Raw genomic sequence first — 17993 nt, 5'->3', positions numbered from 1 at the left:
TTTTTTCTCTAATTTGTTCATGCTGGGAATAGAATAGTTCTCTATTTCACCCATTCAGTGTCAGGCCATAAAAAGCAGAGTAAAGCTTCTTCTACCCCGATAGAACAAAGAGGGAGATTCCATCTGCACTATGTGTGTCAAAATTGTAAACCTGTTAATAAATAGTCATGATATTACATAAGAGCACAGAGACAAAGGGGAGATTTTTCTGGGTCTGTACTGAGATGCACTGGATCACCTGGCCACAGTGAATATTGGAAAATCAGGCAGCTCAGCTCGCACACTTGTAAAGGAACTGCTTGATTTTCCTACCATTTCAATGAATGAAGGACAACCAGACAGTTCCTTTACAGGCATGCAATGAGTGCCTCTTCTAATATTTGCTCCACCCAGGTGATCCAGTATGCCAGGGCACAGGCACAGGTTAATCTCCCCTAAGGTCTTCCCCAAATATATGACACGGTAACTTCATAAGACCAACTCCAACTTAACCACTGTAGCATTTTCTAATTTCCTATCGTAACCATCACACTCGGAAAGGCAACAAAAATGGGAAATTGAAAAATGCCGCATTGGTGCAGTCGAGCAGGGGCGGGGGGGGGGGGGGGGGTGGTTGCGGGGGGGGCGCGGGGGAAGAGAGTTCTAAGGTTAGTAAATTAGTGCCAAAGTAAAAATTGTTCTGTACCATGGGCTCATGCTCAATAGGATCTTACTTAAAACTGCTGGAAGTTATTTTACATTGGTTTACAGCCATCTGTCAGGGAAAATTTTCATCCCACCTTCCTAGATTAGATCCCTGTCAAGTCCCACAGGTGGAAGATCAGCATGTTACCTCATGCACCCCTGCAAACAGCTTTAAATCTGACAAATGTAACTGTAAATACTTTTAATGGAATAACTACTTTTTTTATGTTTGCAGAAGCTGGATTGGTCTTCATCATTTACCCAGAAGCTATTGCCACTCTTCCTGGTTCATCAGTTTGGTCGGTCATCTTTTTCATCATGCTTCTGACACTGGGACTTGACAGCGCAGTGAGTGCATTCAATGTTATATGTTAGAGCTCAATGAAACAAATCGATTGTAATTTTATTAATCAGTACCGTAAGAGCAAGCTTAACAGTGATACTAGGGATAGGTTCTCAAAGTTTGTACCCTCTATGACCTGCAGAACATGTCAGAGATACATGAGCAACAGGAACTAAATTCAAGTCCAGTGTCCCAGTCGTAAAATAGTCATACATGGTGTCTGCTGTGCATATGAATCTCACAGGTATTCTTTAATAAGGGAAGAAGAATTAACCCAGAATTTCATCAGAGCTGCTCCCACTTTGCTGTCGTAACTTCACCGCATGTGTGGCAAAAATTCTGACTGATACCATTTCCCTCATACTTTTATTCAAGACATTTTAGGGAGTCGTAACTGCTCAGAGCTCAAGTCAGAATTTCAAGAACACACTGATCATGATATTCCGACCATTTGGAAAATCATGGGCAGTGTATGTTCAAAATAAGCAATGTCGGTGTGCAAGGCTTCTTGCCAGGGACACAGACGCATTAAATAAGTTCTTTTTTTCTTATCTGAGGCATTGGCCCGGTTTTTGCAGAAAGAATAGCAGCAACTTCCAGCATTTGCACATGCGCACTTAAATGCGGAAATCAGGACATTGCTGTCTGTGTTGCTCTGCTCCTCCACAAGCTTCACTACACCGATACCTCACCAAGAGACTCAGCATTCAAAAACATGCAATGGCGTGAAGTTGGAGTACTTACTCATTATGGGGGAGAAATTGGGCTATGAAGCGTCTTTTTTAGGCGCTATTCAGATTCTTAATGGTGGAAGATGGGCTCCGAGATGCATGCGCACAATTCCAACAGGAATCGAGCCAGATGCCAGCTTGTTAAAGTGGTTTGCACGTGCACCTAACAACCACCGGTAGCTGTAGAGCAGGCAGATTATGACGTCAATCAGTATGCAATGCTGATTTGATGCCATGCTGCTATTTTTGAATGCTATGCTCCAGTTTAACCTTGCACAGCTGATCATAATGAAAAAAGGTATAATAAACCCCTCAACGGCACTATTTAAAGGGATCATCAACTACTTAGTTGCTAGATTACTTCTTCTGGCTACTGGTGCAATTGCATGCATTTTTGGAGCTTTTCTATACTTCTCTAAAGTTTGGATAGTCTGTGAGTGGTCTGGCTGGTGCTAAAGTACTTTTTTTGTTCATTTAAAAGCTTGTGTTTTAACAAGTTGCCTCCAAACATGGGTGGCCTGGCAGGGCTTCCTCTTAGAATTGAGCATAACTGGGAGAATGAAGAGAGGCCACACAGAGTAGGGCAACCAACTAGAAGAGGGAGAAGTAGTAGGAGGAGAAGGGCTCTCAGTAGGACGCCATATCTGCCCAGGGTCTTTAGGGAGCAATTCTCTTACCTCAACCTCAGTGAGGACCAAACCTTGAGATGTCTTTGCTTCATTAAAGAGGTTGTGACTGAAATCTGCCAACAGCTACAGCCACAACTGCAACCTCAACGCAGGGCAAGGACTGTATTGCCAATAGCTGTGAAGGTGACTGCAGCTGTTAACTTTCAGGCATCTGGCTCCTTCAAGGTTGCTGCTGGAAATATAAGCAACATCTCGCAATTTGCAGTACACTGCTGCATAAGGTAGGTCACTGAGGCTCTCTAGCCACAGAGAAGCAGCTTCATCTCATTTCCAGAGACAAGCAGGCAGAGCGAGCACAAAGTTTTGCATGGATTGCAGGCTTCCCCATGGTGCAGGATGTCATTGATTGCACGCACATTACCTTGCGTGTGCCTCATCTGAACTCGGCCATTTTCATGAACCAAAAGAGACTCCACTCCGTCAGTGTGCAGCTGGTGTGCGACCACAGGCAGCTCAGCATGCAGGTACATTCCCATTATCCTGGCAGTAGTCACGATTCCTTCATTCTGCAGCAGCCCTCTGTGCCACCTGTATTTGACCCACCATGGCAAGTCAAAGGCTAGCTACTGGGTGACAAAGGTTACCCACTCATGACATAGCTCATGACTCTGGTCCGGAACTCACGCACATGGGCACAGCAGGCTTACAATGAGAACCATGCTCCCACAAGAAACATTATACACCATCGGCATCTTCAAGCAACACTTCTGCTGCCTGGACTGCTCTGGAGGAGCCTTGCAGTACACAACTAAGTGGGCCTATACTCTCTGCCATTTAGAAGAATAAGAGGTGATCTCATTGAAACCTATAAGATTCTTAGGGGGATTGACTGGGTAGATGCTAGGAGTTTATTTCCCCTAGCTGGAGAGACTAGAACTAGTGGGCATAAAAACATAGAAACATAGAAAATAGGTGCAGGAGTAGGCCATTCGGCCCTTCGAGCCTGCACCATCATTCAATAAGATTATGGCTGATCGTTCCTTCAGTACCCCTTTCCTGCTTTCTCTCCATACCCCTTGATCCCTTTAGCCATAAGGGCCATATCTAACTCCCGCTTGAATATATCCAATGAACTCACATCAACAACTCTCTGCGGCAGGGAATTCCACTAGTTAACAACTCTCTGAGTGAAGGAGTTTCTCCTCATCTCGGTCCTAAATGGCTTGCCCCTTATCCTAAGACTGTGTCCCCTGGTTCTGGACTTACCCAACATCGGGAACATTCTTCCCACATCTAACCTGTCCAGTCCCGTCAGAATTTTATATGTTTCTATGAGATCCCCTCTCATCCTTCTAAACTCCAGTGTATAAAGTTGCTCCAGTCTCTCCTCATATGTCAGTCCTGCCATCCCTGGAATCAGTCTGGTGAACCTTCGCTGCACTCCCTCAATAGCAAGAATGTCCTTCCTCAGGTTAGGAGACCAAAACTGAACACAATATTCCAGGTGGGGCCTCACCAAGGCCCTGTACAACTGCAGTAAGACTTTCCTGCTCCTATACTCAAATCCCCTAGCTGTGAAGGCCAACATACCATTTGTCTTCTTCACCGCCTGCTGTACCTGCATGCCAACCTTCAATGACTGATGAACCAGGTCCCGCTGCACCTCGCCTTTTCCTAATCTGCCACCATTTAGATAATATTCTGCCTTCGTGTTTTTGCCCCCAAAGTGGATAACCTCACATTTATCCACATTATACTGCATCTGCCACGCATTTGCCCATTCGCCTAACTGTCTAAGTCACCCTGCAGCCTCTTAGCGTCCTCCTTACAGCTCACACCGCCACCCAGTTTAGTGTCATCTGCAAACTTGGAGATATTACAATCAATTCCATTGTCTAAATCATTAATATATATTGTAAAGAGCTTGGGTCCCAGCACCGAGCCCTGTGGCACTCCACTAGTCACTGCCTGCCATTCTGAAAAGGACCCGTTTATCCCGACTCTCTGCTTCCTGTCTGCCAGCCAGTTCTCTATCCATGTCAGTATATTACCCCCAATACCATGTGCTTTGATTTTGCACACCAATCTCTTGTGTGGGACCTTGTCAAAAGCCTTTTGAAAGTCCAAATACACCACATCCACCAATTCTCCCCTGTCCACTCTACTAGTTACATCCTCAAAAAATTCCAGAAGATTTGTCAAGCATGATTTCCTTTTCATAAATTCATGCTGACTTGGACCAATCCTATCACTGCTTTCCAAATGCGCTGCTATTTCATCCTTAATGATTGATTCCAACATTTTCCCCACTACTGATGTCAGGCTAACCGGTCTATAATTACCCGTTTTCTCTCTCCCTCCTTTTTTAAAAAGTGATGTTACATTAGCTACCTCCAGTCCATGGGAACTGATCCAGAGTCGATAGACTGCTGGAAAATTATCACCAATGCATCCATTATTTCTAGGGTCACTTCCTTAAGTATTTTGGGATGCAGACTATCAGGCCCTGGGGATTTATCGGCCTTCAATCCCGTCAATTTCCGTAACACAATTTCACGCCTAATAAGGATATCCTTCAATTCCTCCTTCTCACTACACCCTCGGTCCCCTAGTACATCCAGAAGGTTATTTGTGTCTTCCTTTGTGAAGACAGAACCAAAGTACTTGTTGAATTGGTCTGCCATTTCTTTGTTCCCCATTATAAATTCACCCGAATCCAACTGAAAGGGACCTACGTTTGTCTTCACTAATCTTTTTCTCTTCACATATCTATAGAAGCTTTTGCAGTCAGGGTAAGGGGTCAGCCATTTAAGACTGAGATGAGAAGGAATTTCTTCACTCAAAGGGATATGAATCTGTGGAATTCTCTACCCCAAAGGGCTGTTGAGTATATTCAAGGTTGAAATAGATAGATTTTTGGACTCAAGGGGCTTCAAGGGATATGGAGATCGGGCGGGAAAGCAGAGTTGATGTCGAAGATCAGCCATGATGTATTGAATGGTGGAGCAGGCTCAAGGGGACCTAGGGCCTACTCTTGCTCCTAATTCTTATGTGCTTATCAAGATTTGTGGCAGTATGATGCATGTTGCACAACCTGGCTATAATGAGGGAATAGAACTTGTCACCACCTATTTGGCAAGAAGCTGAGGACCAGAAGCACGAGGAAGAGGAGGAGGAAGCGGAGAAGGAATAGGAAGAGGAAGGGAGGCTACAACGTGGACAGCCCCTTTCTGTCCAGGCTCTATCTGATTAAATAATTAATGAGCAATACGAGTAATCTCAACCACACCTCCTTATTCACCAATAGTCCCGCGCTCCTTACCATTCCTCTATCACTGACCATCACATTATTCTCTTTCCAACAAAATAAAAATAAAAAAAACAGAAAATGCACATTGCAATTGAAATTTATAAATTCAATCATGACATAATACATTCAAAAAATAACTACTCACCCATCTGCATTCACTTATTGCCTGTCTTCCGCATGCCTGTGACTATCCTAGGGCTCCTTCAAGGTGTTTCCCAAATGGCTGCATCAAAGCTGGTGGAAGGCTGCTGACCTCCAATTGAGGTGACTGCAGATAGCCTTGGAGGGCCATCTTGAGTATCACTGGGCCTAGAAGGCCCAGCTTCAGACTGCATCATCTCGGTCTGGGCTGCAGCAGTCTGAGCTGGCAGGCTGACAGGCAAGGGCATTGTCCGAGTGGTAGGGATGCGAGTAGGAATTCTGTCATTCTGAGAGAGAACAGCAGGTTCGTGCTCCATGGAGCCACTGCCACTTTCCCGGGGCAGCACTTCAGCAATCCTACTGATCTGTTGGAGAACAGATTGATGGATTGCTGTGACCCTCCTTTCCATCCAGTATTCAGATATATTCACTTATATGCCCATCTACTAACTTTGAGTTTATTGCACCAGACATCCTGGGAACAAGCCCATAGGTCCAGTCCCTCCCTCTTTGAAGTTGAATCCATTGGATCAAGAAATTTGCTCTGCAATGTTACCGTGTTGGCTAAAGCCAATTTTAAAGGACTTTTAGCACAAATGCCTGCTTAACAAAAATTAAGCATTTTTATGTATGGTGTGTTATTTTATTCCTTTTTCTTGGCCATGGTACATGCAGATTTAAACTTGGTTGCTTCTAGCTGCTTGTTTCAAGCTGCAGATAATTTTCATTATGGTCTGGCATTCCAAAGGTATTAATACATATCTGTAATGTTTCCCTGTAAAAAAAAAGAGGGTTTAATATGTTAATATCTGTTGAGTAGAGCTATTAATATAATTCTGTCCCATAGTGTGCTGACAGCTATCTCATAAATTACATAGGCATCCTGTGAATTCCTATATTCCTATGATCCTATGAACTGTTTGATCTGATGGAGTTGAGCAATAGAAATACTCCGTGATAAAACCCCCTATACTTTCTGTCCATTGGGTAAAACTATGGGAAACATGCCAGGAATAATTCCAGATTCATGGCTTCAGTAAGAGGGAGGAGAAATTTGGGAACATCCCGTTTGGGGCATTAATTTTAAAAAATTTGAAAAATTAGTGAAAAGCGATAATATTTTCAAATGTTAAAAAATTCAATGATTGCACTCCAGGAAGGAAGTAGAGCGCTAAATCAAGCGCTGCCGCATTGGAAGGCTCCTTCCTTCCCTTAAAGGGAAGGGCCATCACTGCAGGTTCTACAAAAGCTCTCCTCGACAGCAGCCGCGATCCGGCCCCATCAGCCCGATGCACTGCAGAAGAGTCATCATCATAGGCCGTCCCTCAAAATCGAGGAAGACTTGCTTCCACTCTAAAAGTGAGTTCTCAGGTGACTGAACAGTCCAATACAGGAATTACAGTCTCTGTCACAGGTGGGACAGACAGTCGTTGAACGAAAGGGTGGCTGGGGAGTCTGGTTTACCGCATGCTCCTTCCGCTGTCTGCGCTTGGTTTCTGCTTGCTCTTGGCGACGAGAGTGCCAGGGTGAATAATCGCAGGCAACAAACGGAAAAAAAATCAAACAGAGGATTCAAATTCTTTTTAACTTACCTTGGCCATCTTGCCTTTAAGCATTGCCCCCGAAGCACCCAACCTCCCGGGAGGATCAACGCCTCCTGCAGTTGTCAGTGTTTTCGCCTGGCGATGCTGCAGTGGGCGGAATCCAAGTTTGGGTCCAAGGTGTTACCGGGGCGATGCGCATGGCGATGACATCACGATCCCCATGCGAAGGAGATCAGGGCATAACTCCGTACCACCGCCACAAACCTCTCGCCGAATATGGCGGGAGTCAATCTTCTCACTGCGTCTGGTCGGTAAGTCATTAGTGGCCCATTATTGCCCCCGCCCCCCCCCACGGAGGCGATTACAGGAGGCGCTAAGAAGGCCAATTTCTAGGTCAGGGTCTTTTAGAGTCTCCTTTCATCCCTTCTCTTTTGTTTTCCTTTGACTTCTCGCTTGCCTTTTTTTCACCCTTCAATTTTCTTATTATTTCACAGGTACTTTTTCATTTTCTCTCCTTGACTTCTTTATTCTTTCTCCTTCATTTTTTTTCTCACCTGCAACTAATTTCCTTTGTCTCGCTTTGCAGTCATCTTTCTGCAGTTTTCCCTCTCCATTTAAAAAAAAATTCCTTTAGCTGTCATTTATCCACTCTCTCCTGCAGCTTTCTTCTCCCAATCTTTTTATTTAGGATAGCTTTACTTTTTTCTCTTCCTTTTCCTTTTTTTTGCAGCCTCAACCTATCCTCCTTTGTTCATCATTGTCTTATACCGAACATGATCAGCCATGATCTTATTGATCAGCCATGATCTTATTGAATGGCGGAGCAGACTCGAGGGGCCCTATGGCTTACTCCTGTTCCTATTTCTTATGTTCTTATGCTGCCTGATAGTGGGGGGTGGTCTAGGAAAAGTGCAGGTCATTGAAATAGTCAGGGTCTCAGCCGTGTAATGGTCAAGTTTAAGCATTTGGAAGTGGATCTGGGTTGCAGCTGTAAACACATGTTGGGCCTGCAACAATTTTATTAGTAAATAAATAATATATATATAAAGAAAGATTGCATTTATATAGCGCCTTTCATGACCACTGGACATCTCAAACGCTTTACAGCGATGAAGTGGTTTTTTGGAGTGTAGTCACTGTTGTAATGTAGGAATGTTATAATAATAATTAGTGGTGCATGGAAAATGCCGTATTTTTCAGAACCTTCTGCTTTCTGACCTGTTTGTTCTCCTTGTGTCTACAGATGGGTGGCATGGAATCGGTCATCACAGGGCTGATTGATGAATTCAAACTCCTGCGTAACCATAGAGAGATCTTCACACTCTTCATCATTGCAATTACCTTTCTGGTGTCTCTCTTCTGTGTAACTAACGTAAGTCAATTTGTATAAGAGTAATTTTAAAAATAAGGGTTTACTGGAGCTCCTCTGATGGTAAATGTATTACCTATTGTTTCAGAAAGATAGACTCTGAAAGTATTGGAAGAATGGAACAGTGAATTATGGTGTCACTGTGGCCCTAAACTTTACCTGATCTGAGAGTGAACAGTTTGATCCTTGACTCCAAATTGGACTTTTTTAAACTTTTGGCAGTATTACTCTGGAATTCCCTCCTTAAATCTCCCTGCCTCTCTACTTCTCTTTTCTCCTTTAAGGCATCCCTGAAAACCTACCTCTTTGACCAAGCTTTTGGTTATCTGCCCGAACATCTTATATGGCTCGGTGTCTGCCATGTATGTACATTCTGTTTGTAGCCACCAGGTGGCATCATTGTTAGAGGCCACTGAGCAGCATGCACATGTTGCTGCTCAGATATAAAAGGCCAGCCATTTTGAGAGTCAGGCACTTTGGGCCTAAATAAAGCAGAGCCAAGGTTTTACCTTGCTTAGTTAAACAGTACTCAGTTTGAACCTTTATTGCATACATAACATTTGGCAACGAGAATACAAGAACCTTTGTTTGCAAAATGAGCACGATTGGTTTTTTAGAGCAATTCTTGCAGGGAGAAGATTGGGCAGACTTTGTGAGCTGTTTGAACCAGTACTTCGTGGCCAACAAAATGAAGAGGGTCGACGATGCAGATCAGCGCCGGGCCGTGTTCCTCACTGTGTGCGGTTCAAAGATCTACGGTCTGATAAAGAATCTACTCATACCTAGTGATCCAACAGAGAAAACGTACGAGGAATTGTGTACATTGGTACGGGAGCACCTCAAGCCAGATGACGGCATCATCATCTCGAGATACAGGTTTTATAGACACGTTCGATCGGAGAGCCAGAGAGCGGCGGAATTCGTTGCCAACCTGAGATGTCTAGTGGGACCGTGCAAGTTCGAACCTCGGCAAGTACTGTAAATGCGATTGATTCGGCATTCGGCAGAGCGGCACATGGCAGGGCCTATCTGGCAGCATTTGCGAAACCTGTGGCTGCCCAAAGTCTGCCAGCGGGAATGTATCTGACTTCTCCGTATTGGCATTATGGGGGAAGCTGATTTAAGCAATATAGTTGCAAAGGCTGTCTGAGAGTGGGGCATCTCCAGCGTAAGTGTCCGCAGATGAGCAAGCGAGCTGCGACACACCACGTGGAGGATGAGATTCAGACTAGCGCGGATACGGATACGGAATCCGAGATGCTAGAGGAGGAAGTGTATGGACTGTACTCCTTCATAACCAAGAGTAAACCAATTTTGATTAATGTGAAGTTTAACAGGATACCGGTATCGATGGAACTGGACATGGGGGCGAGTCAATCGATGATGAACGAGAGGGCATTTAATAAGCTGTGGGATACTAAAACTGTGAGGCCCAGGCTGAGCCCTGTTAATGCCAATCTGTGTACATACACCAAAGAACTGATAAAGATGATTGGCAGTGCACAAATTAATGTGTCATATAATGGTGCGGTTCGTGAGTTACCACTGTGGATTGTTCCAGGCAATGGCCCAACGCTGCTTGGCAGGAGCTGGTTGGAGAAAATCAGATGAGACTGGAACAACATAAAGGCATTGTCATCGGAGGAAGATATATGTGTCCAAGTATTGAGCAAGTTCCCCTCACTGTTCGAACCAGGTATCGGCAACTTCACGGGAGCCAAGGTGCAGATCCACGTGGACTCAGAAGCAAGACCCGTCCATCATAAAGCTCGGGCAGTGCCGTATATGATGAGGGAGAAGGTCGAAATTGAACTGGAGAGACTCCAGCGTGAAGGGATCATACCACCGGTCGAATTTAATGAATGGGCCAGCCCCATTGTTCCTGTGCTGAAAAGTGAAGGCACAGTCAGAATCTGTGGAGACAACAAGGCTACGATCAACAGGGTTTCGAAACAAGATCAGTACCCGTTACCGAAGGCTGCTGACTTTTTTGTGACGCTAGCTTAAGGGAAGTCATTCCCAAAACTGGACTTGACATTGGCCTATATGACACAGGAGTTGGTCGAGACATCGAAGAGACATACGCGCATTAACACGCACGAAGGACTGTTTATTTACCACAGGTGCACTTTCGGAATTCGCTCGGCTGCAACAATATTCCAGAGGAATATGGAGAGTCTACTGAAGTCTGTTCCCAGAACCGTTGTGTTCCAAGATGACATTTTGATCACCGGTCATGACTCCAAGGAATATCTGGAAGAGGTTCTACTGCGTTTGGATAGAATGGGACTCAGAGTGAAACGTTCGAAGTGCGTCTTCATGGCACCGGAGGTCGAATTCCTCAGGAGGAAATTTGCTGCTGACGGCATCAGACCTACTGATGTGAAAACCAAGGCCATCAAGAATGCACCCAAGCCACAGAATGTGACGGAGCTGCGATCGTTCCTGGGTCTACTCAACTCCTTTGGAAACTTCCTACCTAAATTGAGCACCTTACTCGAACCACTGCACATGCTATTGAGAAAGGGCAACAACTGGGTGTAGGGCGCATCACAAGACAGAGCTTTCGAGAAAGCCACCAATCTGCTTTGCTCGAACAAGCTGCTGGTACATTATGACCCATGTAAACATTTAATTTTGGCCTGTGACGCATCGTCATATGGAATTGGTTGCGTACTCCAAAAAGCAAATGAGTTGGAGAAACTTCAACCTGTCGCGTATGAATCCAAAAGTTTGTCTAAAGCAGAAAGAGCCTACAGCATGGTAGAAAAAGAAGCTTTAGCGTGTGTGTACAGTGTTAAAAAGATGCATCAAAAGCTGTTCGGTCTGAGGTTCAAATTAGAGACTGATCACAAGCCGCTCATTTCATTGTTTTCCGAGAGCAAAGGTATCAATGCCAATGCTTCATCCCGCATCCAAAGGTGGGTGCTGACATTATCTGCATCTGATTATGTCATTTGCCACAGACCTGGCACAGAGAATTGTGACGATGTTTTGAGCCAGTTGCCGTTGCCCACACCGGAGGTGGAAACGCCACAACCGGTGGATCTAATATTAGTTATGGATGCTTTTGAGAGTGAAGGAACCCCTGTCACGGCTCAACAAGTTAAGACCTGGACCAGCCAGGACCCGATTTTATCGGTGGTAAAGGGTTGCATCCTCAAAGAGGATTGGACTGCCATACCTAAGCAAATGTGCGAGGAGGCCAAACCATACATTTGTCGCAAGGACGAACTGTCTATTCAAGCAGATTGCTTATTGCGGGGTAATTGCGTTGTAATGCCCAAGAAAGGGAGAGAGAAGTTCGTGCATGAGTTACACAGCACACATCCTGGTATAGTGATGATGAAGGCCATCGCCAGGTCTTATGTATGGTGGCCAGAAATTGATTCTGAGCTGGAAGCATGCTGGAAGCATACTTGCATGCAGTTCAGCAAAGTACCAGCGGAATCGCCACTGAGTCTGTGGTCGTGGCCATCCAAATCTTGGTTCAGGATCCATGCAGATTTTGCAGGTCCTTTCCTGGGCAAGATGTTTTTAGTGGTGGTGGATGCTTATTCGAAGTGAATAGAATGCATAATCATGTCATCCAGCATGTCCACGGCAACCATAGAGAATCTCAATGTCATATTCGTGACGCCTGGTCTGCTTGACATAGTGGTGAGCGACAATGGGTCGTGCTTCACCAGTCAGGAGTTTCAGGAGTTTGTGAAACTTAATGGCATAAAACATGCATCCAGTACAAATTATCAAGCAAAGCATGGGGAGAGTACCCAAGGGTCACTGCAGACCCGCTTGTCCTGCATACTGCTGAGTTACAAGACAAGACCCCACACACTCACAAGGGTCTTAAGACCAAGCTATCTCTGGTACACCCGGATTTAAATAATCATGTTGAATACAGAAGACAAAGTCAACAAGGGTACCACGATTGCGCAACTGTGTCACGCGAGATTTCTATTAATGATCCTGAATGTGTGTTGAACTATAGTCAGGGTCCCAAATGGATCACTGGTACGGTCATGGCCAAGGAGGGCATCAGAGTATTCGTTATTAAGATCAAGAATGGGCAAACTTGCAGGCAACACATGGATCAGACAAAGCTGAGGCACACAGACGAGCCAGAACAGTCAGACGAAGAAACCATCGACAACCAACCAACCTACCAGCAGCCTTCAGAGGACTCAAGGGTCATCAGTGGATCCGGAATTTCCATCACGGACTTGTTCAATAAAAATGGACTTGTAATTCCTGACATGGCCACTGCCACCCCCAACAAGTAAGTCATCCAGCCATCAGCCACAAGAGACTCCACACACTCACCCAAGGCTGGAATTGAACTGAGATGGTCAACCCGGGAGCGCAAAGCACCGGACCATCTCAACCTGTGAAAGATTGTGATAAGATCTCAGAGGGGGGTATTGTCATGTATGTACATTCTGTTTGTAGCCACCAGACCGCGTCATTGTTGGAGGCCACTGAACAGCACGCACATGGTGCTACTCAGGTATAAAAGGCCAGTCATTTTGAGAGTCAGGCACTTTGGGCCTAAATAAAGCAGAGCCAAGGTTGTACCTTGCTTAGTTAAACAGTACTCAGCATACATAACAGTGTCAAATTAGTTTTTTGTTAATGCTCTTGACAAGTGCCTTGGGATGCTTTATTCTGATAAAGGCACTGTATAAATGTAAGTTTTTGTTGTTCATTCTGTTGTCACCTCTGCTGGAATATTTTTGTTCCTAGGGCGGCATCTATGTGTTTACTTTACTTGACAAGTTTGCAGCAGAAACATCCATTTTGTTCGGAGTTCTTATAGAAACCATTGGAGTCTCCTGGTTTTATGGTAAGTTAATGTTGACTGGGACAATCAGCTTTCTCTTTAACCTACACAGCTGAATTTTTTGTCAATTAGTCTAATTTTTGATTGATAATATAAGTGTTACAATGTAGGGCAGTTGTGGTTTATTGACAGCTATCTGTCATTCTTTGTTAAATATAAGTCTGATAACACACTGCTGGGCTAAAGATCATTCGATAGTCAGCAGAGTGGAACAGCAAGTCGCCCACCAAGTTCTGTGTAACGTCCCCTCCCCACTGAGAATAATGTCTTTTTTTCTGCAATCTTTTCATTAGAATCCCCAGTATCATTAGATTATCACAACTGTGGTTGCTGAACAAGCGATATAGAGCTGTTTAAAATCAGTTTATAAGAACATAAAAACATAAGCAATAGGAGCAGGAGTAGGCCATTCGGCCCCTCAAGCCTGCTCTGTCATTCAATAAGATCATGGCTGATCTTCTACCTCAACTACACTTTCCTGCACTATCCCCTTATTCCCTTAAATCCAAAAATCTGTCAATCTCTGACTTGAATATACTCAATGACTGAACCTCCACAGCCCTCTAGGGTAGAGAATTCCAAAGATTCACCACCTTCTGAGTGAAGAAATTTCTCCTCATCTCAGTCCTAAATGGCCAACCTTTATTCTGAGACTGTGACCCCTGGTTCTCGATTCCCCACCCTCCCTGCACCTACCCTGTCAAGCCCTATAAGAATTTTGTATGTTTCAATGAGATCACCTTTCATTCTTCTAAACTCTAGAGAATATAGGTGTAGTCTACTCAATCTCTCCTCATAGGACAATTCCCCATCCCAGGAATCAGTCTGGTGAACCTTCATTGCACTCCGTCTCAATTTCCTCTCCTTTGCATCTGGGTACTGAGCAATCCCCAGTGGCAATGCAGAGGAATATCTGGGAAACTATATCTACAGGATTCTTATACAGGTCTTGACAGTAAGACAGGAATAAGCATTTTAGCCAGTGTGTATTGGACATATTTACATGTGAGAGTCTAATAACAGGCATCACTTTTTGATATGCCGTTCCTATGTGAGGAGATGTTTGGAGATATACAGGTGCTGTGTCTATTCACCTGGGGCTGATAACCCATGGACCTTCTGGTGCATTCTCAGAGTAACTCTGTTAAAAGTGACATAAATTAGGCTGAGACTGGGCTATGTTGGGTCCCATCCTTCTGATGGAGCTCCTGTTTGGCATGGTGGGGCAGGGCGTCTGCCCATGCAAAGGAGAGCTGGGGCCAGGGTCAAGGACTCCTGGCCTGGGAGTTCCAACATCCTCTAACTATCATATGTCGAGTGAGCTATGGATGCCCAGTTCACTGAGTGAGATCAGGCATAATGCCTGCTCAATTAGCAGATGTGAGGCCTATGTAGGTTCCAGGCCTGGGTTATGGCTTTGTCCCCAGAGACAGCAGCCAATTTATTTTGCCTCAGCTCTCTTCCAAAGGCGGCACTTGTGTCTGATTCTCCGGGGGCCCCAACACGCACCGTCTCTGCCCAGCACACTTCGACTGCAGTATGCAGCTTGAGATACAGGCACCCACGTGAGATGTGTAAATTAAGAGATTGATAGATTCTTGGTAGGAAAGAGTATTAAGAGTTACGAAACCAAGGCGGTGGATGGAGTTAAAATACAGATCAGCCATGATCTAATTGAATTGGAAAAAAGCTTGAGGGGCTGAATGGCCTACTCCTGTCCTTATGTTCCTAAGAGAATTCCCCTGACCATGTGGGCTTTGCAGGTTCAGGATCAGAGGTCCTGGGTGGATATGTTTCCTGGAATACTGGGCACGTACATTTCCTAGTCTAAAGTCCATATTAGATAATTTGCTCGTATACAAATACTTGGATTGTGCAAGCCATGTCTTCTGCCTGATGTTTATATATCAGTTGCTGGTGTTCCTTCCCTCCAAAGAGAAAACATTATGTGACATACTTGATAAACCTGACAAATAAATCAATCTTTACATCATAGATTGAGCATAAATTTATTTTCTAGGAGTTGACCGTTTCAGCGATGACATTGAGAAAATGATAGGCAAAAGACCTGGTTTATACTGGAGGCTATGCTGGAAGTTCGTCAGCCCCTGTTTCCTTCTGGTGAGTCAAAAGAAGTGTATTTAAAAAAAAATAATTTTAGGATGTGTGTATTGTTGGCAAGGCCAGCATTTATTGCCCATCCCAGTTGCCCCGAGAAGGTGGTGTTACAACTGAAGGTTTTCCAGGTCATTTCAAAGGGCAATTAAGAGTCAACCATGTTGGTGTGGGACTGGAGTCGCTTAAAGGCTAGACCAGGTAAGGCTGGCAGGTCTCTTTCGCTAATGGACAATAAAGAACCAGTTGGATTTTTACAAGAAAAATCAAATCAAATCAATCTGACAACTTCATTAGAAACTGGACCATAAGCGTGGATTATATTACCCTGGGACTGTTTTATGAAGATAAATGGTTGTTTATAGATGTTCAACCAATGCAATGAGGCCATTTCAATATAGTGTAGAATGCAGTCTTTCTATCTGTGCTTCTGTTAGAATTACTGCACATGCTGTGTGTGTAATTTATTCTAATCCATTCATTTGATTGCTGCAGCTCTTTCTTGAAACAGATGGGATATATATTGGCAAACATTTTTATATTGATTCAGATGAAATTGCGAAAATGCCTTAATTTCAAATAATTGGATTCTTAAAGGTGACAGATAGCCTTTATCAATTTACAGTTTCCACCTTCTCTTTGTTCAACTTCTATTTCAGATTCTATCATCCTAGTACTTGTAGCTGCTTAGGCTAAAATAATAGATGGAGCCACTGATAATGCAGGATTTCCCATCACCACTGTAATGTATTTGCTTCATGGGTTCTTTGCTTAAGAATTCATAGTAACAAATTGCTATTAAAAACTATTTGGTTTATTAACAAAGGTTTAACAATCACACTACACATTACTAGTTGCAACTACAGGCTCATGATTGCATACCTCATTGTGGATGACCTAAACACAACTAACTGTGGTTTTATTGAGTCTTGTGAATATCACATGACTGGCTAAGTCACTCACAATGCAACAGCTCTACAACTATTTTAGTTGTGCACTTTAATGAAGTGCCCCCTGATTAAAGGGGGGGGGGTGCACACTCCAAACACTTTTCGAGTTCCCCCTTGTTATTTTTTAGGGCACAAAAACACAAATTATACAAGTGCCCCCTGGCTAAAAGTGGGGGGTGGGGGTGGGGGGTGGGGAGGGGGCACTAAAACTGTCACAATAAACAAATTAAACTTTAGACAAAACATCAAATTAAAATTTGGTTGCCGGGGGTGACGATGTACTCCAGTCCCTCTGGCGCCCACCTCTCACGGAAGGACGCCAGCGTACCGATAGACACCACGTGCTCCATCTCCAAGGATACCCTGGCTCGGATGTAACCACGGAAGAGAGGCAGGCAGTTGGGCTGAACGACCCCCTCGACCGCCCGCTGCCTGGACCGGCTAATGGCCGCCTTGGCCATGTCCAAGAGCAGTCCTATGAGGAGGCCTTCCGACCTGCGCAACAGCTCTAAACCTGTGAGCATACTCACAGGTGCATACATTACAACCACCACTTGTAATGCTTTATTCATAAAGACATACAAGGTCAACAACCATAAGGAATGAAGCTATTATGTCTCAGTCAATGAGTTGCATGTTTTGTATTGAAATAATAACCTTGGGGTGTGTAATTTATACAATGATTATGCTGTTACTTCTCAGTGCTTTCATTATAGAGAAGACATTTTTCATCAATCAATTTTTAAAGTTGAGTGCCCATCCATACAACTTTCTATATGGATATGCATAGCCACTGATTTGGAGTGGTCCCATACAGATTCAAATCAGTTGTCATTGTGACAATTCTTTGTGGCCTTGCAAAACATGGGACTGCTAGGCCCTGACAGCCCAACACTGGGAGCACTACTCCAAATAAACTTTGCTTGCACGTTAACGTAAGGCCAGTAAAAAATCTTCAAGTGTTGCTCCCATCGCACATCGTTCATGATGTGCTCAGAGATGGTCAGATATGCAGGGGCGGTGTTTCCTGCGGCAGCAGTTCCCTGATAAGCTGCTGCTGCTTTGACTGCACCATCTTTTGGTGGGGGGAGGGGAATGATTGAGGCAAAACTGCACAGGAGCAGGTAAGCTGGGTGGCCTTAGAGTAGGGTGACCATATTTTCTCAACCGAATCCACAGGGTGGGAGCACAGCAAAGCAGCCCGGATGGAAAATGTAGATTGCGCAGCATAGCAAGGCAAAATGTTTTAACAGCCTCTATTTTAACAGTTGTACATACACACTACAAATGTGCATTTAATTACTACGGATGTGATGTCACACTATTGAGCTCATTCA

The 17993-nt window shown here is 44.4% G+C and overlaps 1 protein-coding gene across 1 annotated transcript in view; it reads left to right on the top strand.

Moving 5' to 3' along the window:
• Window positions 1-17993, top strand: part of LOC139264094 (sodium-dependent dopamine transporter-like) — a 90967-nt gene that overhangs the window by 28152 nt on the left and 44822 nt on the right. The window contains exons 8-11 of the mRNA XM_070880185.1: window positions 920-1032; window positions 8626-8754; window positions 13495-13594; window positions 15612-15712. Coding sequence (XP_070736286.1) covers window positions 920-1032; window positions 8626-8754; window positions 13495-13594; window positions 15612-15712 — 443 coding nt within the window. The remainder of the gene's footprint in view (window positions 1-919; window positions 1033-8625; window positions 8755-13494; window positions 13595-15611; window positions 15713-17993) is intronic.

The sequence above is a fragment of the Pristiophorus japonicus genome, chromosome 5, assembly GCF_044704955.1.
Source record: "Pristiophorus japonicus isolate sPriJap1 chromosome 5, sPriJap1.hap1, whole genome shotgun sequence".
Taxonomy (NCBI): Eukaryota; Metazoa; Chordata; class Chondrichthyes; family Pristiophoridae; genus Pristiophorus; species Pristiophorus japonicus.
Note: the sequence above shows the minus strand (reverse complement) of the source record. Positions and strands in the feature narration are given on the sequence as shown.